Raw genomic sequence first — 27,843 nt, 5'->3', positions numbered from 1 at the left:
GTCGATTCGCTAAAAAGGAATTACGCTCAACTTGTGAGTACGTTCCGAATCTGATTCGAGTCGCGAATAGACTTGTTCATTGCAAGTGACTAGAAGATTCACGGGTCACACCCAAAAGGGGTAAGCAAACGCACTACTTAAAAACCTACCGCATTACTAACACTAGATTGTAACAGGAATTAATAAGCATTGTAAACACACTGGTAACAGAATATATTCTTCTCTTTCTCTAAAACAAGTTTCATCATTTCCACAAAACCTTTCACTTTCCCAAATCGTAGAGAATAATACTTCTCGAGGTCTATCCGGCAGCCCACCTCTCTTTCATTCCTAATACCCTAATAGCCACACAGGGTAAATAAATTGGGAACCCGATAGAATTCGCATCCACTCGGCGAATTACTATCAAACTAATCACGTCCATCAAGGTAGGCAAATAAAATACTAATCATAATAAGCGCGAGTTACGACACATGTATGCAACCACCCTCGATACTGAGTACGTTGCTTTAATATATTTTTAACGTCTAAATTGACGCGTATTAATTAAACGGGAACAAGGTAGCCCGCTATTTTCTTTTATTGATTTCTTTATTGTGCATCGATAACCGCGAATTATCTAATTTAAGTATTAAAATACCCACCCCGGACGTGACAGTCATAACCGTGTTAAAATTAAATTATTTAATTAAACAAAAATTAAATCTTTAATTGAAAAACGTAGTAGTAATTTCGCTGAGCTATAGAATAAGAAAACAAATTATTTGCAGATGTAATTAATTATAGGAATTGAACAAAATTTATTGAATAAATTTAGCCCATAAAAATTGAAAAATCGAATCACAAAATTGACATGAAGATTTTACTGAAATTTATTAAACAAATTTCGTTTAACTCCTAATTGATAACAACTGTAAGTAATTTTTTTATATCCCAGCGAAATTTACAAAAATTTATCACGGTTATGACAACTGAAAGTCATTGAACATTTTTAAATATAGTAGGGGGAGGGGGAACTGTCTAAGAATGGCCTTCAAAAATATAGATGAAAATCGATTTTATCATAGTCTCTGTCTGTAGTAAATGTACGTATGTAAATTTTGCGTGCCTGCAGCATAATAAAATAAATTCTTATTCATGTTTCTTATTAATTAATAATTAATTTTTATTCATTTATATTGATTGTATTTTTGAAAATATACATAATCGTTACATTACGATTCGCTCAATCGAATTTTACTTTAATCAAAACACTTGATAATTCATAAATTTTTTTTTATTGGTTATTCACTCTTTTTCTAATGATTTATATAATTATGAATCTTAATTTTCTCAGATATATGGGGGGCGCCTCATTGCGTCATCGTCAACTTGACGGCAAGCTGTTGCCAATTATGAGATATTCCTACTTTTAACTACAACATCAGTACAATTTGAATTACAAGTTGTTGTAAATCGACAATCAATTTTTGAAGTCAAGTTGACAGGAAGTGTTGACGAAAAGTTGTGGAATGAAACTGAAGATAAACAGTTATTTTGGATAGGCACTGATAGCCACTTTGATTGCAAATAGACGGAAAACTACTACCGGAATTTGACGTAAAATTGACTGTAAAGAGTTGTCGTTTAATTGGTCGACGTCAACTTTTCTACAACTTCCTGTCAAATTGAAATAACCGTTATTTTTCGGCCACTTCCTCGCAACTTTCAGGCTACTCTTCCTGTAAACGTACCTTCCAAAAATGACGGTCGATAATTGTAGGAATATCTCTTAGTTGGCAACGATTTGTCCTCAAATTGAAGAAAACTTTCACTGATTCGAGATTGGCGGATTAGTACGCATCAAAAAATAATTTGGAGCTTGAAGCATTACCTTTTTTTCAAAAATGTTTTTTTGTACATCTCAGAAAAAAGTTTTATATCAAGAGAATTCGCTCCGAGGCCAGCGCCAGCGGCGGCGCTTTTACGCACTGTATGACGAATATTTTGACAGTCTCTCGTGCTGTTACAGTCAGAACAAGTGATTCATACCGTCCATGGTTACAAGCGTACCAACTGATAAATCTATGATGCGATAACTCCCTGCAGTAGATTTCTTGCTAGAATAGTTATATGAAGGACATTCATGTCATAAGATAAATCTATGTTAAAACTTTTCTATGCAGAATATTTCTATTGCAGGACATCTCTATGTAGGACATATCTATGCAAGATAAATCTATATTCGCTCCGTGCGCGACGGCAGCGCCCGGTAATATATGAACTAAAAGAGGATATTGAAGTACATTGAACATACAAGTTGCTAGGAGTTTGCATTAAAAATTATAATTTTTATCTTAAAACAATTTTTATGAATATAAAAACAAGTGAAACGTTCAATAAATTTTTATTATACATTGTTATCAATTTAGCTAAAAAATACTAAGTATGATTAATAAATAAATACCGAATAAAATACTTGAAACTCAGTGAAAATTTGGTTATAACTGTCAAAGTTTAGCAAAACAATCATACAAAATAAAAATTTCTTAAATAACTAATATTAATATTTTTTAACTAAATTATTTTATATTTACAAAATAAATTTTTATTTTCTTTATATTTAGTTTCAAATAATATATGGAACTAATTATAAGAACGGTCACAGACATCGGACGATTTTTTAAAGTATTAAGTAAAGAAATAAATAAATGAATAAAATGGTTGCATTATACATAAAAAATGTTGAACACCCCGGAATGCAAATTTTCTTAATTATTGTTTAAAAATAATACTAAACTGTTCATTAAAAAACCTATTAATTTTCTCATGTCTGCAATTTTCATTGTCACTTTCATGACTGAAAAGGTTATGTTATGTTACACAAAAAAAAGGATTTCTCGGCCCAAAATTTTCTTACTCGCTCCAAGAAAATTTTTACTTGCCCTAACAAATTTTGCATTATGAATTAAAAACGAAAATTTTCGTAGGGTGAGGAAAATTTTCTTGAGCCAAGAAAAATATTTTCTGAGCGAAAAAAAATGTCTTACGCCAAGTAATTTTTTCTAGTCTTAAGAAAATTTTTGTTTTTTTTTCACAATGCAAAATTTTTCTTGCGCAAAGAAAACCTTTTTTTCTCTGTAGTACTTACGTTTCCCTTCTCATCGCAGCTATCCATTTGTTTCTTCGATTCATTTTCCATGAAGCAACCGAAAATTTATAAAATTTGCAATCATTTTTTTTGCTCGAATGTTTGCAGTTTACAACACAACAACTTAGATGGCTCATTTCATTTTTTTTAATTAATAAAAAAATAATAAATAAAAATTAACAAGTGTATTTAATACGCCAGAAGAATAAAATAGCCTCCCATAGTACCGGAATTATCCGCTGGCGTCGATTCGGGTTCCCCTATCATGACTTCGCACGGAGCGAATTGGACATTTCTGTTGCAGGACATCTTTATGCAAGATATCTCTATGCAGGATATTTCTATGTGGCAGATTTCTATTGTTACGTTCTGGCTTCAATTATATTTAAATATAAATTTTCGAATGTTTTTGGGCAATATATAATAAAACTTTGGTCATTCTGATGAAGAAAAATTCTTCAACAGAGTAACGAAAGCAGATAAGCGATTTCCGCGAACACCGTCGTGGCCCGTAGTCTAAACTCATGACGAGGCATGAGACCCGGGCCTCGACGACGTTCTTTAGGGTAACCTGAGATGCGACGTTGGACGATTTAAAATTTTGTAATTTTTTTGTACTGGATCTGCGGAGACAGAATAGGCAGTCAGCCGACGAACATCTAAAGCCTCGGACCTCTGTCCGGTGACCGACTGACTTGAAATTTAATGTTTTATTAAAGAATATACTTAAATTCATTTTAAATTTTGTATTATTTAAATTTAAACCTTTCAACTAAAATTTAAAAACTATTAGAGTCGAACAGTGACATCACAGGAAATCTGTAGATTTTCCAATGATGTCTACCTGGGAAATATTTAATTCTTATTTAATTAAATAATAAATAATATCAAATAACATTTAGTCAGAATGTTACACTATGCTAGACAAATAAATCTTTAATTATATTTTTCCATAATAAAATAACTTTAACACATAGATCTTAGTTTAAAAAAATAATAAATAGTGGAATATTTTTTTTTTTTATTGAAGCTTGAATTTATGAAATCGATGATATTAATGATGAAAATTTAAGTCAAGAAGCGTGTATTTTTTTGAAAAAAATAAAAAAAAAATTTTAAAGGTTGATCAAAATTGTTTCGTTGTCAATCGAGTAATTTAAAAAGTTACAACTCGTACAAAAATTTTCGAATAATTCTTAAATATTCAAATAATTCGGAAATTCGAATTTCGAATTGAATAGTCATATTCGATTCGATTCGAACGCGATTTGCACATCCCTAGAATTCGTTTTATTACCTCATTATGTTCCGTCAAGAACGGAAGTCCTAAAATAATGTCATCATAATAATGTAAAGAATTTAAATAATTAAATGAGTCCCCATCTAGCGGTGTTTAAATTCACTTCGTCGCCAACTTGGGTCGCACCACGAACGCGCGCGCTCAACATAGCGTCGGTTTCGCTGTGCATCTTCGTTGCACTCACGCCTTCAGCGTATCTCTGTCACTCGGGTGTCTAACTTTTCCGTTCCGTCGAAACCACAACCCGGCGTCACCGCGTCTTTTCGTTAGTTGACCACAAGTCTTCATATCGTACGCACTCGCTGTGAACATTCTGTCAACAATTGCCAAGCCAATAATTAAATCATTAATAACTGCTTAATTAATTGATCATCGGATTTAATTTCAATCCATCGGTAAAGGATAATAGTCTAAGAGCCCATGGGCGGATACCTATATGTATTTGACCAGACCTGAGTCTTTGTATGTTGAGGTCCCTATACCTACCCTACATGAGATGGGGACTTACTAAGCCCAAAGTGGCAGACGCAGGTAGTGCGCAGGTAAGACAGGTATAAATTTTTCGCTGATTTCAAATCTATTTGACCACGTCTGCCGTTTTGAAATTTGAAAATATAATATTATTACTAGCAAAAAATACTAATGGCAGACAGTTATCACGCGGTAAACCTTTTGGCAGACATTTTTGAAAATGCAAAAAAAAAAAAATTTTGAAACTAAATGACCATGTCTGCCATTAATATATTTTATTCCTTATACTATTTGAAGCTTATATTTATCACGGCAGACACCTACATTGCGTACAAACATCAGCACATGACTAAATATCAGCAACCACCCGGCCTGCTACTATGCATGGAATTCATATCGCTATCTCTCTTCTTTCTCCTAGGTATGACTATTGTATTCATTCTAGCCTATAGTATGTCTCCCTATAGTTACTATCATCTAAATAACACAGGGTTTATACGTGAGAGGGCCCTATTATAACCCCACCAGAACGGTTTTGCCAGCTGTTTCTAGTATACTTGTGAATGTCTACAAAGATCCCTCGTGTTTCGTGAATTTAATGTAATACATGTTGTTGCTTTGTGTTGCTTCTTTTAATTTATCAAATACTTATATTATTTATTAATAGTCGATATAATGTCGAGTGAAAAAGAAAAAGTTAAATGTGTATTTTGTGCTACGGTAAAAGATGAACAGTTAAATTTATTTTCGGAAGATTCAATAGGAAAATGTCGCAATATTTTGAGGTTACGCAAATTTCATAATTTAAAATATAAAGATGTTATACTACCGGACGAAATTTTTGATAGCGCTTATCATAGAAGTTGTTATAAGACATTTACAGCTCTAAAAAAAAAATTTTTTTCTACAAATGTCACCGAAAAAGTGTCATCACAGTCTAGCACTTCTTTGTCTCCACTTGAACAACCGTCGACATCAACTACGAGCATTACAGTCGATGAAACAATTCAAATTGATCCTGTTGTCGAAAATGTGTACGTTTCTGAGACAGCTGACGTAGAAAAAAATAACCAAGCCGAAGTTGATCAGTCATTGGAGGAAGAACAATCCAAAGATTCTGCAGCAACATCTTCAACAGCTCAGCCTTCTGATTCAGTGGATGCAGCTAATCAAAATTTGTGCTTTTTTTGTAATAAAAAAAAGAAACAATATAAGTCAAAGATTGAGCCATTGCGTAATTCAGACAAAAATAAATTTGAAGAAACTTTATTATCACAGTTTACGCCAGATAGTGATATTTACAATGAAATTATGACCAAAATACAAAGTGTACATTCTTCTAAAGTATATTATCACGATGTTTGTCGGCAAAATTTTAGAAATCAAAAGAGATAATTAGTGAAAAGTCCTGTTCGTACTTCGTGGCACGTTCATCGCGAAATTCATGATACTGTATGGAAAGAAATTTGTACGTTAATTGAAGAAAATGTCGTAAACCGAGGACGTTGTTACTTCTTATCGTATTTGCATAAACAGTATCTTGATATGTTTAATGAATTGACTGGAGGCTCAGACGTAAAATCTATATTTACACCACACTATCTACAAGAAAAGATCTCCAACAAATTTGGTAATAAAATTCAAATTTTGGTCCCTAAAAACAGCCAAAAGAAAGTTGTTGCTCCGATAGGCATCTCAACCGTAGATGATTCATTGTTTGCGCACCTTAAGGACCAGGACGTTCTGCAAGCAGCCGCTGCCCTTTTGCGGAAGGAGATTCTGGGTATAAAAAAGAGGAATTTACCTGATAATTTAACGAGTAAGCGGCTGATAAAAGGTGAATGTTCAGTACCACCAATGGTTACTGAATTTGTATCAAAAGTTCTTGGAGGCTATAAGCGCCAACGTCGAAATTGCGACACATTTCAACGCTACGTGAAATCTTTGTCACATGATATGATTTATATGACACATAATGGCAATATAAAGACCTCCAAACATACTTGCTTAGGAATAGCGTTAAAAAGTCTCACCAGTAGTCGCAAGGTAATTGATATAATGAATCGTTACGGTCATTGTATCAGTTACAATGCTGTTGAAGAGCTTGAAACAGAAGCAACGATTTTTTCTGTTTCACGAAATGAAAAATGTCCTGAGGCAATAAATCGTGTCGAGAATCGATCAGCGGGGCTAGCGTTTGACAATTACGACAGATTCGTGGATACTAAAAACGGAAAAGATACTCTCCATGATACTGTTGGAATAATGTATCAAAACATCGATGAAGAAGAAGAAGAAGAGGAAGAAGAAGAAGAAGAAGAAGAAGAAGAAGAAGAGGAAGCTGGAGCTTCAAGGCATAAGAAGCGTAGAAGACGATCGATTGAAACGATCCAGTACGAGTTGCCACATTATGCTAAAAAACTGAAAAAAACGACTAACCTTCAAAGTGGAAGTGAGGAAGAGACGAACATTATTGTCCATACGAATCTTTACAATAGAATTGACATTATTTGGATGTTGAGTCATGCCTTTGGCGTGTCGAATACTCCTATGTGGACTGGTTTTAACAGTAAAATACTGACAGATGATTCTCCACGGCAATTAATTTCATATTTAACTCCAATTAATGAGTCACCAACAAGTCATTCAGTAGTCTTAGCAACTATGCAAGAATGTATGGAAATATTGAAAGAAATAAATCAAGAGTACATACAAGTAACGTATGATTTAGCCATCGCAAAAATTGCCTTACAACTCCAAGCAACAGAAGGTAACACGTTTAAAAAATTATTTATTCATTTGGGTGCTTTTCATATCATGATGTCTTATTTTAAGGCGATTGGAAAAGTTATCAATGACTGTGGTATAACAACCATCATGGTTGACAGTGAAATGCTTGCTAGTGGATCGGTTTCAGGTTTCATTGAAGGAAAGCATTTCAACCGTTGTAAAAGATTACACCCAATGATGGCTTTAGGGCTACAAATATTACACTTCAGATCTTTCCTTACATCGAAAAATATTAAAGTTGCTGAAGACATCGAAGAAGAAATAGAAAGATTACAGAGTTGTCAGTCATCTTCATTTTTTTTTCATAGCGATAGCTTGAAGGAACTCTGTAATGACTATGCTATTTATGAACAGCAAACATTAAATGGTGATCATGGCAAAACTGCGCAATTTTATATGATTTACATCAAACTTGTTCACTATTACTTACAACTAAGCAGGAGTATTCGTGCTGGTGACTTTAATTTATATCTTGATATTCTACCAAAAATAACTAATTTATTTTTCGTCTTTAACCATCAAAATTATGCCAAGTGGACTGATCAATATCATTATAATTTAATGAAAGTGTCAACAACTCATCCTGGTTTAGAGCAAGACTTCCAAAAAGGATTTTTTGGAATCAAACGTACCAGTAAACCGTTCTCTAGACAACCTATCGATTTAACTTTAGAGCAGACCATAAATGCAGATGCTGCAAGAACGCTTACTGGTATTTCACATTTATCCCATGCCATTTCAGCTCGCCAACGATGGGCGAGAAGCCACGACATTCGCTCTACAATTATCACACACGTATTGGACGAATTGGGAGTCACGAAAAAGCAAGATGTATCTGCAGAGTTACAGCCGCACAATATCAATAAAAGTCGTGAACAACTGACTCAATTTATGAACTCGTTTAATCAGTATGTAAATCCGTTCAGCCTAGATTTATCACCAACTCAACTGTTCAATATAGCTTCTGGGAAAGCTGCATCTTCGCAAGTAGAAGAATTTCTTTTAAATGTTGAAAAAATCGGTGAAGAACTACGAACTAAATTTATATCTGATTGCGCATCTGATCCCAGAAGATTTGCAAAAGCCATCAAAAAGACACCGATCCACAACTTTTCAAGTCAACTTGTAAAGAAGAAGTCTATAAAAATTGGTGGTAAGGAACAAGAAATCAAATTACAGCGAGATTTATTCGGACGTTTGTTAGGAATTTCCATTGATCACACCATTGATCTTGAAAAAGTGTTATCATATCCAATAACTCCGGTACCTCTTGCATTATGTCATCTAGATGGTGGTTTCTGCAAAACTGACAAATCTGTACTTCTGAAATGTCTCGAACCTGATATTGAGGAAGAACCACTACAGAAGACAGATATATTCTTGATTGATGGGTTTTTTATCCTTCATTCCATGAAAGAAGTTCCTAAAACATTCGGGAGTATTTCTAAAAAATTCATGCAAATGGTCACAAAGTACCCGGCCGGAAGAATTGATGTCATCTTTGATCAATACTTGTGTCCATCTATAAAAGACAGTGAGAGATGTCTACGACACGAAGCATCTCTCATTGATTATACGATTTCTGGGCCGGAACAAGTGCGACCATCAGATTTTGCAAAAGAATTAAAAAATACAAAATTCAAAGAAGCTCTTATTGATTTTTTTATAAAGCATTGGTCGAGTGAAGAAATGAAATCATTTTTAGGTAACCGGCAAATTCATTTGAATTTCCGGAATTGTCGCTCGTACAAAGTTGTTAATGATCAGGTACAATCGAGTGTTGAAGAAGATTTGTCTTGTGCTTTACATGAAGAAGCGGATACCAAAATAATTTATCATGCTTGCAACATCGCTGAGCAGTCAACTGTTGTTATTAGAGCTTCCGATACCGACATTTTGATTGTGATGCTTGGTAATATGGCACGTTTGAAGAATTCTCATTCAAATATTTGGATGCTCAATGGAACTGGGAATCACGAGAGATACATTAACATAACAAAAATTTATAGTGAGCTTGGTGAATTGTTAGCCAAAAGCTTAATTGGTTTTCATGCCTTTACTGGCTGTGATTTTAATCCTGCTTTCTTCAACAAAGGAAAAAAGAGACCGTTTACTTTGCTGAAAAAAAGCATAGAGTATCAAAAAGCATTTTCTGCTTTAGGTGAAGAAAATCTAACAGAGGTCCAGCTAGAAGAATTATTTAATATTATTCAACGTTTCACTTGCCAAATATATAATGCCAAAAAAAGTGATGACGTTAATGATGGAAGGTACCAATTATTTATAAGCAACTATAAAGCTTCGGACGTCAATGAAAATTTTATAAAGAAAATTCAAAACGTTGATGCAAGCTCAATACCACCGTGTAAGAGCGAGCTTTATCAACAATTTTTAAGAGCCCACTACATTTCTTCTATTTGGAAAAATGCTTACCAAAAGCAACCTACAATGCTGGACCCATTGGATTATGGTTGGATTGAGCTTGACAACACGTATGTTTTCAAATGGTTCGATGGTGATCAGCTTCCAAATCTAGTGAGTGACTTTGTCACTGATGTCCCTGGTAAGTTGATAAAAAATACCTATTTTTGTATCAATTGTTTTCGGATAGGTTAACAATCTACTTTTTTTTTTTACAGAATCAGATTTAATGGATTCTGAAGACGAATTACCGAACGAGAGATGTGACTCCGATGATGATGATGAATAATGATCAAACATATTTTAATGCATGCATAACTTATTTTTTAATTCATTCCATCTTTTAAAATGTTGTTTTAACTAAAAAAAAAAAAGTTGAATCAAGATTAGAAATATTTTTTGTTATCAGCAGTATACCTTAATATTTATGATTTTAGCGTAAAAAATCTGATTTTTTTTTCATCTAATCTATAAAATTAAGTATACAGACTCTAAAAAAATATTAATTTTTATTAATATAGTGATGAAGTAAATAACAAGTAACTTATATTCATGTAAAACAAGCAATACTATGCATAGTAGCAGGCCGGGTGGTTGCTGATATTTAGTCATGTGCTGATGTTTGTACGCAATGTAGGTGTCTGCCGTGATAAATATAAGCTTCAAATAGTATAAGGAATAAAATATATTAATGGCAGACATGGTCATTTAGTTTCAAAATTTTTTTTTTTTTGCATTTTCAAAAATGTCTGCCAAAAGGTTTACCGCGTGATAACTGTCTGCCATTAGTATTTTTTGCTAGTAATAATATTATATTTTCAAATTTCAAAATGGCAGACGTGGTCAAATAGATTTGAAATCAGCGAAAAATTTATACCTGTCTTACCTGCGCACTACCTGCGTCTGCCACTTTGGGCTTAGTAAGTCCCCATCTCATGTAGGGTAGGTATAGGGACCTCAACATACAAAGACTCAGGTCTGGTCAAATACATATAGGTATCCGCCCATGGGCTCTTAGACTATAAGTATTTCTCAATATTATCCATTTATTATTTGGATTTATTTCATTAAGTTTAAACCTTCTTTCGCAAATAATAGGACCGCGAGTTTAATGCGTCGCAATACGAACAAGTCGGAACTTGTTGCGCGTGGGTCTCACCTCTTCAATCTTGGATATTCATTCGTGTTTGTGTTAAATATTTAATTTAATTGTGTTTGAGAATTAATATTAATAATACTAATAATAATTAAATAATAATAATACAATTAATATTAAATATGTAATTGTTCAGTCAAGACCAAACTCGCTACCACTTGAGAACGCCGAGCCTCACCAATAGGTCGGCAGCACTATCGCTATTTGAACTTACGCGCGAGATCTTAGCCAATGAGGAAAATCCATCATTTGAATAATTAGTTCCAACTATGAATAAAAGAGTTGCGACATAAAACGCACTCATTGGCTTAAGATCTCAACGAGCTACGTGGATTTTCTCTATTGGCTGAAATTTCGTCAGCGTCGTCTACTAATTTTTCTATTGATCTACCGCTCTGACGTCACAGGGAAACCAGTGTGTGGTTTCATATACGACGCTTTCATTATTAATATTCTACAACGTGCTTTACTACAGTTCACCTCAATTTCAAAAGCCGCTTATTAAATTACAAGTATTTTTCTTTGTGCTAATTCAAAGTAAATCGCTCAGCAAATTACTCTCAATATTTAGTCAGTAAATTAAGGCTGCTATTTATTGAGAATAAATAAATCGTTCATTCACGCGTAATTAACACTAAAGTAATTCCGTGAATTTAACCGCTAACAACCACGTGTTGCTTTTGATACGTGTGTTACGTCCTGGAGTCGTGTCGGCTTGTGAGTTGCCGGCGCGAATTATTTGAATTGGACGTGACTGTAGATCTTCGGATACGGGGTAGTTCTCGAAAGCTCGAAATAACTTGGTCGTGATTTAAAGAATAAATATGTTTGATTTATTCATATAAAATAGAATAGTCGAAGAATTTGGATAAATATACACTTGAGTTTACAATTATTATGTGACAAATAACTTCGTGTCAAAAGAAAAATATAATCGATTTAAACCGGGAGTTTACTTGCGTGTTATAAGCCGCACTACTATAATTTCTGGTTGATGTGAGGGCGTGATGCATTGGGCATCGGCTTTTTATATCTTTACATGAGCCAACACCCTAGAGAAAAGTGGGATAAGGTTTTAGGGCCTTATTCCCAAACAGAGGGAGTTTCGTTATCATCGTTCGACGCGGATGCTGTTGCGTCAGCAGTCGGACGATGTTTTTCAATGTTTTCACTTTTTCGTGGAAAAACTAATTTCACTTTTTATATTCTTTTAACAGTCATTATTTGTCGTACAATTATTCTTATCTATTTTTATTCATTAACATTCTTTTGGAGAAATTGTCGATGATGAATAAATATTATAATGCATTAAAAATATCTTATCTATTTGACTATTTTTAAGTGCATACTTATTAATATTTATAATAAAGAAAATATATTATTATTCTATTACTTAAATATATCGATTTGGCAGGTCTCAGGTCGGTCTATTATTATTTAAGATTTAAAAATTGGCAGAGCCATCTGATGAGCAGGCTGGGACGTAACACGTGCGTATTTCGTTGCATTCGCTACCAAGTATTAATTGTCGCATTCGCTATCAAGTATTAAGTTTTTTTTTTTTTTTTAAGTTCGACAATATAATTGACTTACTACTTAATTAAATATACAGGTATAAGCTGCTGGTGCGCTGGTGATCGTAATCACTGCTGTCGTTGTTATCGCTGCCGTTGATCTCTCTGCTAGTGCTGTCGTAGTTTTCGTTGATGTTGATAATGACGATATGCCCAATCGCCGTAAAAAATTTTCAATTTCTTGATGATTGAATGATGCTCGTAGAAAATGTTTTCGATGTATATATTCGTTGTTATTGTTATATATTTATGATCTCTTGATGTTTCTTGATTTTTATTTTGTTTTTAAAACTCTCACTTTTATTTTGTTAAAAATTTATTTAAATTTACTTCAGCAACTTTTATTTAACAACAATAATCTCAAAACTCTATTTAACATTAAATAAAATACGGCCGCTCAGTACAAATAATATTTTTCTCTTTAACGAATGCTGAATATAATAAAATTAATCTTAACAGAAGATAAATTGACATCTAAATAACACGTATCGATATTCTATAAATAAATTAATTAATTAACTAGGACTAAATAATAATCAAACAATATTCGGTAAACTAGAACAATAATTATGGATTCGATACTCTAGAACATTCTCTTTAGCCAAAATCGTAAAACTAACGTACATGGGTCTCATTTCGATGTTAATTAGACAATAATCGGTTCAACAATCAAACATATTTCTTATAATTCTTTTATAAAATAATATTAACAATGACACCTGATCGTGACTCTAAAAATGTAGCCCTATTCTCATAATTCTCTCAGATATTAAATCTTTTCTTTAATTAAAACAGGAGCATAATATCTCAAGACTTTTGACTCGAACTCGACTAATTATTTATAATAATTATTTCATACCTGGTGTCTGGTGAATGAATATCAAGGAACGTCTTACACTGTTTTTAAATAATACTTCTGTAGCAATAATCTTAATCTGTATCTTTCCGCAATGCCTTGAACTGTAGCGCCATTACTGCACACGTCTACTCGCTTCAAGCGACTAGAGTCGAATGCTCACGTCCGTACTCCTCGAAGGTCTCCCTTCGACTTCTCTTTATCAATTCTCAATTCTAAAACCCCAAACTCAATCCTATCGTTATCAATAACTGACCTCTATATTCTAAATTCTTAAATCTAACTCATTCTTTACGATAACGGTAACTGGAGGCTCAAGTCCTCACCAAACGTACTCACTAAACCCATTCTGAGTATGGATATCCTTGGCAGTTGCTCTCCTGGAACAGACTTCAGCTGGGATCATAAGACTTATAAACTAAGTGACCCATGACTTCCTCAGCGGTACAAGTGGTCATGACTTATCCTCTGAGGCCTGTCAGACTAATAATTTAAAAATGACCAAACGGCTTCCACAACAGCAACGGTCACAAAATTACTGTTGAGGCCTGCCAAACCAAAACTCCAAAACTGATCCCATTCTGCATCCGTCAAATTCCTTATATACTGGAGCACTAGCATCTCAGCTAGACCTCTGCAATCAACCAAGAAGTCTCAGAGGGCTAGAACTAGGTTATATCATCAGATGATACCAGGTGACTAATTTAAGTCCCGCTCCACGGTAACACTGACTCGTCCACATACTCAAAATACTAAAAATCCAAAACTCAAACCATCATTTTCCCAAACTTTAATCTCAAATCATATCCCATAATGATTTTCCATAATTCTGATTCTAATTCTTATTTTCTTTATCCAAAACTCCATAACTGTAGCCAAACGTTACTCCATATTTAATTCTTAAACTATAACTTAATCAAAAATCTGTATAAAAATTATAAATTACTGTAAGCTAAATTATAAGTCTTGAGTTACCATGCTCGTAAATACAATAAAATTCGTTGGTGTTTGTGACGTTCACTTTGATTTGACCCCCATACGAAAAATAACGTCACAATATATATATATATATATATATATGCACATATATAAATTTTTTAACGGATGGTATTTTTGAACTCTACTCAACTAATTATGATAGTTTATGACGAAATTCCTTGAAAAATCGACCATGAGGACAAATACAATAGTTAGATTTTTAAAAAAATCTACCTAAAAAAGTCGCGAATCGGTTCATATTAATGCAAATTACAGATGCCACCAGTTCAAAAAAAAGTAGTTTCGAGAAAAATGCGTTTAAAGTTTTTAGTCGATGCAACGGTCAGTTGACGCGCTGTCACAAAAATGACTACAACTTGAAAAATATTCGGAATTTTCATATAAAACTTTAGATACATATTTTTTAACATGTACACTTTGATTTAATTAAAAAAAAAAAAATTTTTTTTTTTTGAAATTTCACAGTGGCTATCCCCCTTCAACCGGCTTTTGAGAAAATACACTCGCATGGTACAGAAGTCGCAACTAAGTTTAAGCGCTTTAAAACATATTTAAATAATATTGGGTACACATTTTTTTTCTCATACCACCAATGAAGAGGATTTTCTAGTCTATTTAGAATGGGTTCATGAATGTATTTTTCCAGTTCAACTATTCCAGCTGCTGTGTTATTATCAGGTGTTAAATTTGCTATTTCTTCATCGAACCAAAGTTGTTCCAGAAGCCAATGAAGGTATTATTGCTAAAGTTTTATTTGTTCGTATAATTGAAGTGTAAGTTATAGAAAATTCAATTGATGGTTCATTTCTAATAGATCCAACTTTCAATTTCAAAGAATCTAATACTTTTCTATAATTTGATTCATCACGAAATCCTTTTATTTCGAACCTGAGGTCGAGTATTGTCGACTCAGTATAGAGAAAATTTTTTTCTATGTTATAAAAGCGCGTATGAATTTCACACCGAAGTGTCTCCAACAAGTTACGAACATCTTCAAAAAAATGTTGCTTTTGTATTAATGTTTGCGATTCAACTTTTGATAAGCACTGACTTATATGATTTTTTAAAAGCCGGCAATAAACAATGACTTTAGATAAACTAACATTCTTTTCCGTACAAATTTCAATTGTTACATCATGAAATACTTTCAATGTTGGGACTACTTCTTCTATTATTAACCAATCTTCATTCAATAAGGATAAATCATTTTTCATCAAAGCTAGTGTAGCTATGATTGGGTTTTTGGTTTTTAAAACCCTGTCGAGCATTTCGTATGTAGAGTTCCACCTTGTAAGAACATCCTGTTTTAGCTTCAGTTCAGGTACATCCATTTGTTTTTGGATTTCATGTAATTTATATAAGCCTTTAGAACTTCTTTTAAAATATTCTACAATACTTTTTACCTTTGTAACAACGTTTGAAATTTGTGCAATTCCTTTTTGTACGACAAGATTTAATGAGTGTGCAAAGCAGCCGATTGAATGCCATCCTCCCAATTGTACTGCTGATACAATATTCGCAGCATTGTCACTAACAATGGCTCCTACTTTATTTTCTACGTTCCATTTTGATAGTTTATCTTTTAAAAAATTACACAAGTTTTCAGCAGTATGGCTTTTGTCATACTCTATACAGTCAAGTAAATTAGAACATAAGCTCATAGAATCAACGTCAACATAATGCGCTGTAATAGCAATAAAACTTGAGTTATTTCTTGATGTTCAGCCATCTGTAGTTAAACATATGGCGGGTGTTTTTGTAATTTTATTTTGTAGATTATGAGACGACTTCAAATGAAGCTGAGGAAGAAGTACTGTTGATAATGTTTTCCTAGCAGGTAAGATGTAAGATGGGCACAATTTGACAAATTTTTTGAATTCAGGTTCCTCTACTAAGCGTAACGGATGATATTCTTTCGCAATCATTATAATTAATTGTTTATCTTTTTTTGTTTGGAGCCAACGGTTTAGTACTTTCTGTAATAGCGTCAATTTTCTTCTGGGTAATATCTTGCACTGTTGATTTAAATTTAATAGCGGGTAGTTATAGGTTTTCATTATCAGTCATTGAAGCTTCCATATCGATTGTTGAAGATACTGTTAATTGACGATTCGGAAAATTTATTGAAATCGTGGGGTGTTTCCTTGTGAGATGTCGAGTTAAATTTCCTAAGCTGCCAGCAGTAAATGCTATTTGCTGTGTGCAATAATTGCATTTTGCCATCTTCGGCTTGCTTTCAGAAAAATGGTCCCACTAAACACTAGTCTTCTTACGTGGTGCCATTAAGTAAATTTAAAAAAGAGGGAAAGCGTGGATTTAAAAAATAACCGAATTTATAAGCTGATTATGTGTAAACAATAGCAGATGACACAAGGAATTTATGACTTCTCTCCAATTATCTCCAAGCTCTCGTCCCCTGATTAAAAAAAGCGATTTAAAACGATTTGCAATGTTAAATGCCCATAAGGAGAGGAATTCAAAAGTATTCAAGGTATTCAAAAGCATTAAAAAGTATTCAAAATTTTTTTTTTCGAATTCTTTTAAATCGCTTTTTTTAATCAGGGTTATCGGTTACTAAAATAAAAAATAAAAATAAACTATTATCGCTTAACAATTTAAACGTCATTAATAATTATAATAAAGATAATAATTATAATAAAAAAAATAATGATAAAGAAAATAATATAAATTTTTTTTTTTGTACCAAAAGACGTTTCAACGAATGCTTCGTCTTCAATCCCGTCTTCGTCTCTTGTAGGTGCTACTCCAGTATAGCGTAATACGGGTAATTTTACGTAGACAACTTCCAGAGCTATTAAAAAAAAAAACGTTCTTTTGTTCATGAAAATTTTTGTACGACACTAATTATTTAAAAATTGCAATAAATTTGAAATAATATATCGTGTTTTAAATATAATAAATATAAAATTTAAGTATACGTACTGCGAGTATCAACAAACAAACAATGTCGACCGTCTTGTGTTGTTTTAAGGTGTCTATAAGCTGTTAATACTGGTTTTAAATGTTTCAAGTAAGGCATATTTGATTCACGAGTTTGTTTTTCTTATAATCTCACTCGATTAATTATGAAAATTTCAATTAGTGCTGCGACAAATATTACACTTCCACTTCTTTTTTTTTTAATTTTTTAAATTTTGAATTCAAACTGTGGTGAATTGATAAGCCAAGAACCACGACGAACATAAATTATCGAGAACCGAGTATCGATTATCGGATGTGGTAACTGGTGTATACTATACTATATTCGCAATGCTAAAGATTTATAGAAGATCTTATACTTACTTATGACTGGTGTTTAAGCTCAGTCCTAAAAGAAATCACCAATCACAAAAATCGTCGTATAAATATCTATGGATACAGCTTTGTCATTGGTCGAATTTCATTGGTTAAAAAAAAGAACTATGTGAGTATACCGTAATGATTTTTAGGGAATAAGGGAAACATATCCGGCAAAAGATATAGTTCATGGAACTATACAGGTTCGGAACGACACAAGCCTACTGCAGTCAAAACATAGCCTCTGTCGCCATCAATAATCTATCAATACCAAATTGATTAAATATAATCTAACGTACGTTTCAAATGCCTAGTTGTACAATTCAAATCATATAACCGATCTGATCAATCGGTAACATCACCTCAGCGCACCGAAAGCTTTCAAAACAATCATTCGTTCTGTAGTACCACGTACTATCTAATCGTTCCACAGTGGACAATTGAGCTCTCGCTCTTCATATACAGACGTGTATATTTTCTTACAATCAACTCGATCCAAGATCGAACTAAGTACGACGATCCAGCATCGCATACTCTCTAACTTATACGACGATCGAACATCGCGTAATCTTCCACTGTATCCGTTCTCAAGTATACAGCACATATATACATATTCACACACACACACACACACACACACACACACACACACACACACACACACACACACACACACATACATCCATACGTTCAATATCTTGTGTCAATTGTTCAACGAGTTACTATTATTATGATATCTTAATTCTCTCAATCTTTCTCATTGTAACTTCTTCAAAGGGGTTTTATGCCGTAGTGCTTTCCCTAATTTTTTGGGTCAAAATATAGTCTTCATTTTGATATACCCAAACCACGACTTTCATTAAATAATTCGTATTTATCTTATCCATCCTTATAATCACTTAATTTAAATTAGAGCATTAACATAATTTAATTTACAGGTAAATTTAGATTTAAAAATACAAAATAAATAATAAAAAATAAAGGGAACATTTTCCCGCAAACACATAATATTACCTTATAATATATATTATAATTTCATAATATAATTTATAAACACATTGTTTATAACAGGGCTAAGCTGCTACTCTGGTCGTCCTTACTAAGGGCGCCACTGGAAGTAATAACGGCCTTCCAGAGCCGGATCTTGGATCGTCAGGGTCGGTGTAATTTTTGTTAATTGTAAGAGAAGGAAGAGGAAGAATAATTTATAAATAATCAATATAATTTTAACGTTCACTTTTATACCTTTTATTTAATTGAACCTTTTAACTTTTTATCTTATAACCTTGTAACTTATAAACCTTTATAAACCTTATAAACCTTATATCTTATTAACCTTATATCTTATATAACCCTTATAACTTTTTATAAACCTTATAACTATATACCTTATAAACCTTTTTATATAAACCTTTTTATTTTATTAATGACCCGCAATAGTTAAAATATAGCCGTTACCTTTGGCATATCACACACACACTTTTAGACCTTACTAGCCAACTACCTTTGGCAACTAAATTTAAAATCGCTTAACCTTCGCGAGACCTTATTTTCTAATTTCTAAAATCTTGATCATCCTGATCTATTTTACACACACACTCACTCTCAGTCCCCTGGACTATTTTACACTCACACTGATTTTAATTAATTGGCGTCCTGCCATTGACTAATTATTCCGCCACTACTTTTTAATAAATAAATTAATTAATTAAATATTTTGTTTAAAGAGATTAATTTAATCAATTAATTATTTATTTAATTACTCCTTAATTCCTTTACATATCTTATTTTACTCTGATTCCATAACTTTTCCCAAACTTTATCAACGTTTCTTTCCTTCAAGTACTCGATTATTTTATTAACGGTTCCATTCTTAAATTTCCTTTTCACGTTTATTTATTTATTTACTTCACTTAATTTAATTCTTTATTTAATTAATTATTTTGTTTAAATTAAATTTCCCTTAATTAATAATTGACTTGTCACTACCGGTGACCTTGACTACGGACTTGATGTTTATTACCGAGACATTAACTTTCTTTATTTTAGTTTTAATTAATTTTAATTTATCTTATTAATTAATTTAATTATTCTACGGACTCTATTATTGACTAGACTCAATAATTTCCGGTACGTGAATTACACGATCTACCTGGAAAATTCTGGAACATTTCCGGCGAACTGCCTGGAAATATTTTACTAGGCAATAGCTCCGGCAACCTGCCTGGAGTCAATTAATTTGATTAATTTATCTATTTTAATTCTAGCCAAATTATTAATGTTAATTTCTCGAATTAATTACGACGCGACGATACCAGATATACGACTAAATACTTAATAAATTTTTCCGGCTTCCGGCCTGGAATAAATTTATAAAAATACCTTTACAACAATTAATTTTTCGCTGATTTTGTCCTCGTCGTTTTATTCGTCTAGTATCTGGTCCTGGGTCTTGTGTATTTCCTTTGTCCGACTCTTCAGTGTTTTTATGTCTCGTTCTGTCTTGTCTTTGTCCTCTCGCTCTCTTTCTCTCACACCAACCCGCGTTCTCTCCTTCACCTGCTTTTCAAATACAATCAGTAATTTTCCAAAGAAATACCGGCTATCTGCCTGGTATTTTATAAAAATTTTGAAATGATTATCGCTTGGTTCCACAATCGTTAACCCAAGTCGCAATTAAATAATTACCTGATGAATTTATTGGTGTCTGTTGGTGGCGTCTATTCAGTTGTACACTAACTTTTCTACGTCTTGGCGGTCCGGTCGCTCTCGTGACAAGTGCCGCTTTTCGTTCCGGCTTCCGTTTATAAAATCTTACACCCCATATGACTTCGGGTGTCTTCGGTTATCGGTCACTCCTACTTAACGCTAATTGGGGACTGACAGACGAGCCTCCAATTTTCACTCCCCGGTCGACTAGTCGCAACCTACGCGGATAACCCTGGGTGGTATTGCAACTATATTGACGGTGTGAACAATAGATTTTATTTTGAATTTATTTGAACGCGGTAAATTCAATTTACCCCGTTACATGTTTATTTACTAAATTTATGAATATATAACTATACGATTGAAACTATAATTTTTGAAGTATGTGAGTTTCGAAAATTCTTTTACAGCGTTAATAAATAATTGTATTATTGTATATTTACTCTTGAAGCCATAATTTTACATATATTTGCCCTACATACAAATGTCCTGCATAGAGATGTCTTGCATAGAGATCTCCTGCACACAGATATCTTACATAGAGATATCTTGTATAGAGATATCTTGCACAGAGATGTCCTGCATAGAAATATTCTGCATCGAATAATTTTGACATCGAAATATCTTGTAATCTAATTGATCTTAATTATAATTATATCGGCTCAGAAATTTACTACAGAGAGATATCCGAGCATAGAAATTTCTTGCATAGAGTTTTCTATTGGTACGCTTGTAACCATGGACGGTATAAATCACTTGTTTTGACTGTACATACAAATATGAGTCATATGTTTTATAAAAAATCTGGGCATCGGTTGGCCCTGCAGGCCAGCCCCTAAACTTCCCGCTGTTTTCGAGCTCTAAGAGCTCGAAAAAATTAGTATAAATACATTTTCGAGCTCTAAGAGCTCGAAAAGACCTTTATTTCTCTTTTCTTATGAGCTTTTCAAGCTCAAAAGGGTTACGGTTTATGTTAACATTTAAAAATTTAGGAATAAATGTTTTTTATATATTTATTTACAATTATGTTAAAAAATTAGCTCAAAAATAAGTATTTACGTGATACGTTGTATCTACATCGTGTAAGTATATCGTGATATCAGCGAACATGACGAATTTTGAGCAATCACTTTCAATGACTTGAATAAAGAAGAACATATTAGTTTTGAGTAATTCTGTTCAGTAATTATGATGTTGATCAATGGAAAAAGCAGATATAGATTCTAAATTTATTATTCCGTCAACAATATCTCTGGAACGGATTATCTGATTGGGACGTTCTTGGCAAAAATCGGACGCTTTTATCGAATTCTAAAGCTGATTAGATTTTGGAATTAATCGATTTGATAGTTTCCGAAATAATCACGAAAAATGAAAAAAAACGATGTTTTTCTATGCTTTCGTCGACGATATTTCACGAACGGATTATCCGATTGGGACGGTTGAGGTGGCAATCGGCACGTTTTATTGAGGTCTAAAGCTGATGAAATTTTAGGAATGATTGGTTTAGTCGTTTTGACGATATTTGCAAAAAACCGTTTTCTACTGTTTCTTTCGTCGAAGATATCTTTCGAACGGATTATCTGATTGAGACGTTCTTGGTGGCAATTGAAAGCTTTTATCGAGTTCTAGAGCTGATTGATTTTGGAATTGATCGATCCAACAGTTTTCACAATATTCAAAAAAAACGAAAAAAAAAATTTTTTTTTTCGTATTTCTTAAATATCTCAGAGTTTATTTGACTAAATGGTCTAAAATTTTTTTGAAAATCTAAGTTCAGAAGATATCTTTCGTCCGCAAGAACCACCTAATTCGGTTCATTCATCAAAAAGATATGAGAGGTTTACATCCACTCACACCCACACACACACACACACACACATACACACACACACACACACACACACACACACACACACACACACACACACACACACACACACAAATATACATACATACATACATACATACATGCATACATATATACAGACATCGCTCTGGAAAAGTCAGAATAGCATCCTAGCACCTTCAAATGTCGACATATGATGAAAACCCGGTTTTTGAAAATCGGGGTGAAACCAATAACTTCCCGAATTTTCAGAAAATCGTCGATTTTCTCCGCGGGAAGTTAAAAAAGTGCGATCGTTGACCCGTAAATCATGGAATTGAAAAAAAAAATCGGTCTATCGGTTAACCCTGCGGGCCAGCCCCAAAACTTCCCGCTGTTTTCGAGCTCGTTGAGCTATAAAACTATATATAAAACTATACTAAAACTTAAACAATCAGACTCCACAGTAATCCTTCTAAGTAGCGAGTCTTTAACAAAAAATCCTAAATTGCAGCATTTTTTCGAGTATTAGTAAGTAATTGTTTTAAGTAGTACATAAAGTAAAAAAATTTCATTGTCGGAATCAGCTTCTTTGAGAAATTATCATTTCTTATTACACTTATTAAGTAACTACCTTTCGGTGACCAAACATAAAAATCACAGATATTTAAACATACATTAATACTTGACATTGAGTATAATAAACATTGTTTTCTTCTAAATATCCTTGTCTTTTGTCCATGTATAAATACCCAACATTGAATTTACCGATTTTCGGATCAAAAACTGGCTTGGATGCGCATAACCAAGATTATAATGGCTTTACAAATAATCCAATTGATATCACATCGACAGAAAGTTTAAATGAGTACTCAGCAATTGCTTTTTCTTCATTTTTTAAACCGTACCCCATTGACTTTATTGGATTTGACGTTGACTTTGGGTTAATAAAATCATAAGCTAAAGTTTGAAAGTCCTTTTTTAACTTCCCGCGGAGAAAATCGACGATTTTCAAAAAATTCGGGCAGTTATTGGTTCCACCCCGATTTTCAAAAACCGGGTTTTCATCATATGTCGACATTTGAAGGTGCTAGGATGCTATTCTGACATTTTCAGCGCGATGTCTGTGTGTGTGTGTGCGTGTGTGTGTGTGTGTGTGTGTGTGTGTGTGTGTGTGTGTGTGTGTGTGTGTGTGTGTGGATGTAAACCACTCATATCTTTTTGATGAATGAACCGATTTAGATGGTTCTTGCGGCATTCGAAAGATATCTTCTGAACTTAGATTTTCAAAAAAATTTTAGACCATTTTGTCGTAAAACGAAACAAAAATTTTTTTTTTCGTTTTTTTTGGATATTGTGGAAACTGTTGAATCGATCAATTCCAAAATCTAGTCAGCTCTAGAATTCGATAAAACCTTTCGATTGCCACCAAGAACGTCTCAATCAGATAATCCGTTCAAAAGATATCGCCGACGAAAGAAACAGTAGAAAACGGTTTTTTGCAAATATCGTCGAAAGAACTAAACCAATCATTCCCAAAATTTTATCAGCTCTAGAACTTAATAAAACGCGTCGATTGCCGTCTCAACCATCAATATCGGATTTTAATTGTAATTTTTTCATGATCAGGCATGAGTTTGCATGGATCATGCTTGACCATGCTTGGCCTTGCCTGAATCGTGCATGATCATGCTTGATCATGCATACTGGTTTTACCCCGGAAGCTATCAAAACAATCCGTATGGGAATGCAGCCTAAATTTCTATGTAAGTTTTCACATGGCGTTTTCAAGTGGATTCCCATATGGTTTCCCATGTAAAATCATTCCTGGATCATGCACGATCATGCAGGGTCAAGCATGATCGTGCATGATGATTTTTTTTCGGGGATATTCATTTCTTTTAGAATTTCTTACTAACAATATTTAAAAAGCACTGTATAACTCAGAAAATCAATTAAGCCGAACTGTTAAGATTAAAGAAAGAGTTCAAACTAGCTATGAACTTCAAAAGTCCCTCAGATTAACTCAAAAGCCCACTTAGCTGGTGAAAAAGAACTTAGCGCAAACGAGAACCCACAATTTGTTGTATCGGAGGAAGGCAGGATTTTCCTTACTAGACTATTCGAATTTATTCAAAAGAGATGTTTAGATTTTAAAGAATTATTTAATCAAGTCAATCGAACCCAAATGAAATAAATAACTAATTTAGGGGTTGTAATATATTAAACAAGTAAAAATTTATACAAAAGGATTCAATAACTTCATCAATTTCCGGGTAGGTATAGTCTGTATCGGTAAATCAAGAATATAATAAACAATTTGAATATCTGACATTAAAAAGATTCAAATCGTATTTCAGAAACTAACGAATTGTGTCACACTCAAGCAATTGAAAACGTATTGATATGCTTTTGCGCTTAAGCTGGAATGAAAAATGTGAATGTTGAATATAGAAAATTCGGGAAACTGAAATGAAAAAAGTAATACCAAACTCGTTTCAATCCAACACAATCTGATTTTATTTCTTTTTTTTTTTGTTGAGTAGGATCAATATCTTCACGAACCAATGATTGTAATCCCAATTGTACTATATTTGTTAATGCATAAAATTTAATGCAATGCCACACAAAGTTAACGAATAATAATTTAATTTCAGGTAAAAACGGAAGCGGTGCAAGTGAAACAAAACATTGGCAAGACATGATTACAAAACCTCGGCAAACAATAGTTCAATGGCATCGGCTCAAGCCCGAGTGATGTATTTAAATGCGCAGCCCATGCTCTTGGAGATTTCCACAGCACGATATTATTTAATTTTCCTGCAGCTATAACTAAGTTGTAATATGAGATTATGTCGTTGTATAATAATGTGTGATTCTCAAGTTCTTTTGCATTTCGTAAAAGTTGAACATTTAGTCGTGAAGTTGTAAATAGTTTCACCTTTTAGAAAAAGCATAGCCATATAAAGAACATGAAACAAATTAATATATATGAAGTGCCATTAAACGGTAAAGCCGAAAAAGCAGGTCCAATCTGCTTTGAAGGCAGAAATAAATAATTTTAATATCATTTTGGTACCAAACAAAAATTATTCACCTAAAATTTTAGCACGACATCTCGAATAGTTTTCAACTAATCAAAAAGAAACTTTTATGTAGTTTATTTTCGATATACTAAAATAAAAATTGAGAAATAGGAATTTTTTTCTTCATATATAGGAATGAAGGGAAAAAGAATATTTCTTTCATGTTTTACAAATACGGAGCTGAATTTTTTTTTAATTAATGAAACCATTCTTAATTTTTCATACTTTTTTAACCCAAATTACTTGTTACGTGTTATAATACAGCAAAAAAATTATTATTGTACGCCTCCAATATCGAGATAACTACAATCGAATAATCAACTACGCGCGTAGTAATTTTGAGGTACAATATAACAAAATAAACGTCAATGTAAATGGAACGAATTCATCTCATAAATAGTGCCTACTCGTGCACGCTTATTCGTCATCCAAATGGAAATCATCGGTAAGCTCTTGTTCATCGTCTTCGTCCGCGTCGATGATGACGCTGCAATCAACTCTCAAAGTTCTTTGAATTGATTGGATACATCGTCGAAAATCAGCTCTTAGGATTGTTTAATATTCAATGAGTCTTTTCAATTGTTCCAAGCCATATGTGATTAAGCAGTATTGACTTTTCGATCTCAATTTTGGCAGCGGTGATCCACACGTTACGAAATTAGGCTTTTACAAAAAATCCGTGCCGCAGTCATCTGTGCAGCCTGCAATCTGCCACCCAGGGTCCTCGAAATAATTTATTCAAAAGACGTCATCAAAGAAAAATTCTTGAAATAATAATTGTCATCATTTTTCTAGTTACATTGGATGTTTTTAATTTTTACATTAGTTACAAAATTTCAAAGTTGGATTATCAAATTGTAAAATCATACCAATGTTAAAGGCATGATTATAAGGAAACGATTAATTTGACGAAAAATTTTAATCAGTCCTCTTTTGTAGAGCATACAATTTCATACGAGAAATATACTTAATTCAATTTCGTCGATCTCGATTGTTGAAGTTATGAGATAAAACCCAGCTTTATAAACGAACATCAATAATTGCGATGATACACCTGTTAATATTAATATTAAGGGCTCAATCTTGCCCGATAATTATTTTTGGTCATCATGATTATTATTTTCACAGTATCGTTAGAAAAAATTGTTGTTTTTTTTGGCCCAGTTTAATATATATATATATAAGATTATTGTTCTAATATTCTCGAAGGTTATGAATTAAACGAACTGTAATGTGTTGCTCTGAAAACAAAGGTTTATTTATTTTATTTGTTATAAATTCTATTACTAAACATTAATACATAATTTATCTAATTCCTACCTGAAAACAAAGAAACGACATTAAAAGTTTATTTTTCAATATGTCAATTTCTTTTTATCCCTCTTTAATTTATTAAATAGGTTTGTTTTAATATTTAAATTTCATATTATATTTTAATATTGTAAAGTATGACGCCGTCCCATAACCTCCCCTCACTTTCGTACTTCCTATATCTGCTTTCGATTATGCAGAGACCTATACTACCAACTATCAAGTATGTGAATGACCTGGAGCACGGCATAATTCAAATTTAAAGAAATATACATTTTTTTTACATCTCCCCCCTTCGGGATTTTTTTTTTTTTTTAATTTTCTTCTGTTTCTTTCTCTTTAGAAGGGGCTGGAATAAGTTTTGTGATATGGAAAAGACTTGATTCTTTATTTTTGTGGCCTGTTTCTATTTTGTATATTGAGGTTGAGATTTTTTCAATAATTTTATATGATCCAATTTTTTCCTATTTAGCTTGTTTCCATTTTCCACATACACCATATCTCCTGCATTGAGTTCGTAGTATTTTCGATTTTTGTCGTACAAAATTTTATTGTAATGATGTGATTTTATTGTATTTTCAAGTGCTATTTTCTTGTTTCTGATCCAGTCATTGCTGATGTTTCGTCCTTTAATTCCTTCGGCAAAATTTTGTTGTTTGTACCATATAGAAGATAGCTCGGAGTAAAACCAGTGACTGAGTGATTAGTGTCGTTATATTTACTTACACATTCTCGAGCTATTGTCGTCCAGGCTTTCTTTTCACCTTTTTCATTAATTTTGCATCTAATTTTGTTTACTAATGTTTGATTCAGTCTCTCATTTAGTCCGTTCGAAAATGGCGCATTTATTGAAGTGAAAACTATTGGTATTTGATTGTTATTTAGGAACTCCTTGAACTCTTTTGAATTGATCCC

The 27,843-nt window shown here is 32.9% G+C and overlaps 1 protein-coding gene across 1 annotated transcript in view; it reads left to right on the top strand.

Moving 5' to 3' along the window:
- The window catches only part of LOC130677904 (synaptotagmin-7), a 1,016,663-nt gene extending 990,871 nt beyond the window's left edge, over positions 1-25,792 (top strand). The window contains exon 13 of the mRNA XM_057484877.1: positions 25,189-25,792. Within this exon, the coding sequence (XP_057340860.1) occupies positions 25,189-25,289 (101 nt within the window). The 3' untranslated portion in view covers positions 25,290-25,792. The remainder of the gene's footprint in view (positions 1-25,188) is intronic.
- The last annotated feature ends 2,051 nt before the right edge of the window (positions 25,793-27,843 follow it).

This window comes from Microplitis mediator, chromosome 1, assembly GCF_029852145.1.
Source record: "Microplitis mediator isolate UGA2020A chromosome 1, iyMicMedi2.1, whole genome shotgun sequence".
In the NCBI taxonomy this organism is placed as follows: Eukaryota; Metazoa; Arthropoda; class Insecta; order Hymenoptera; family Braconidae; genus Microplitis; species Microplitis mediator.
The sequence above is the reverse complement of the archived record's forward strand: the minus strand, read 5'-3'. Positions and strand labels throughout refer to the sequence as shown.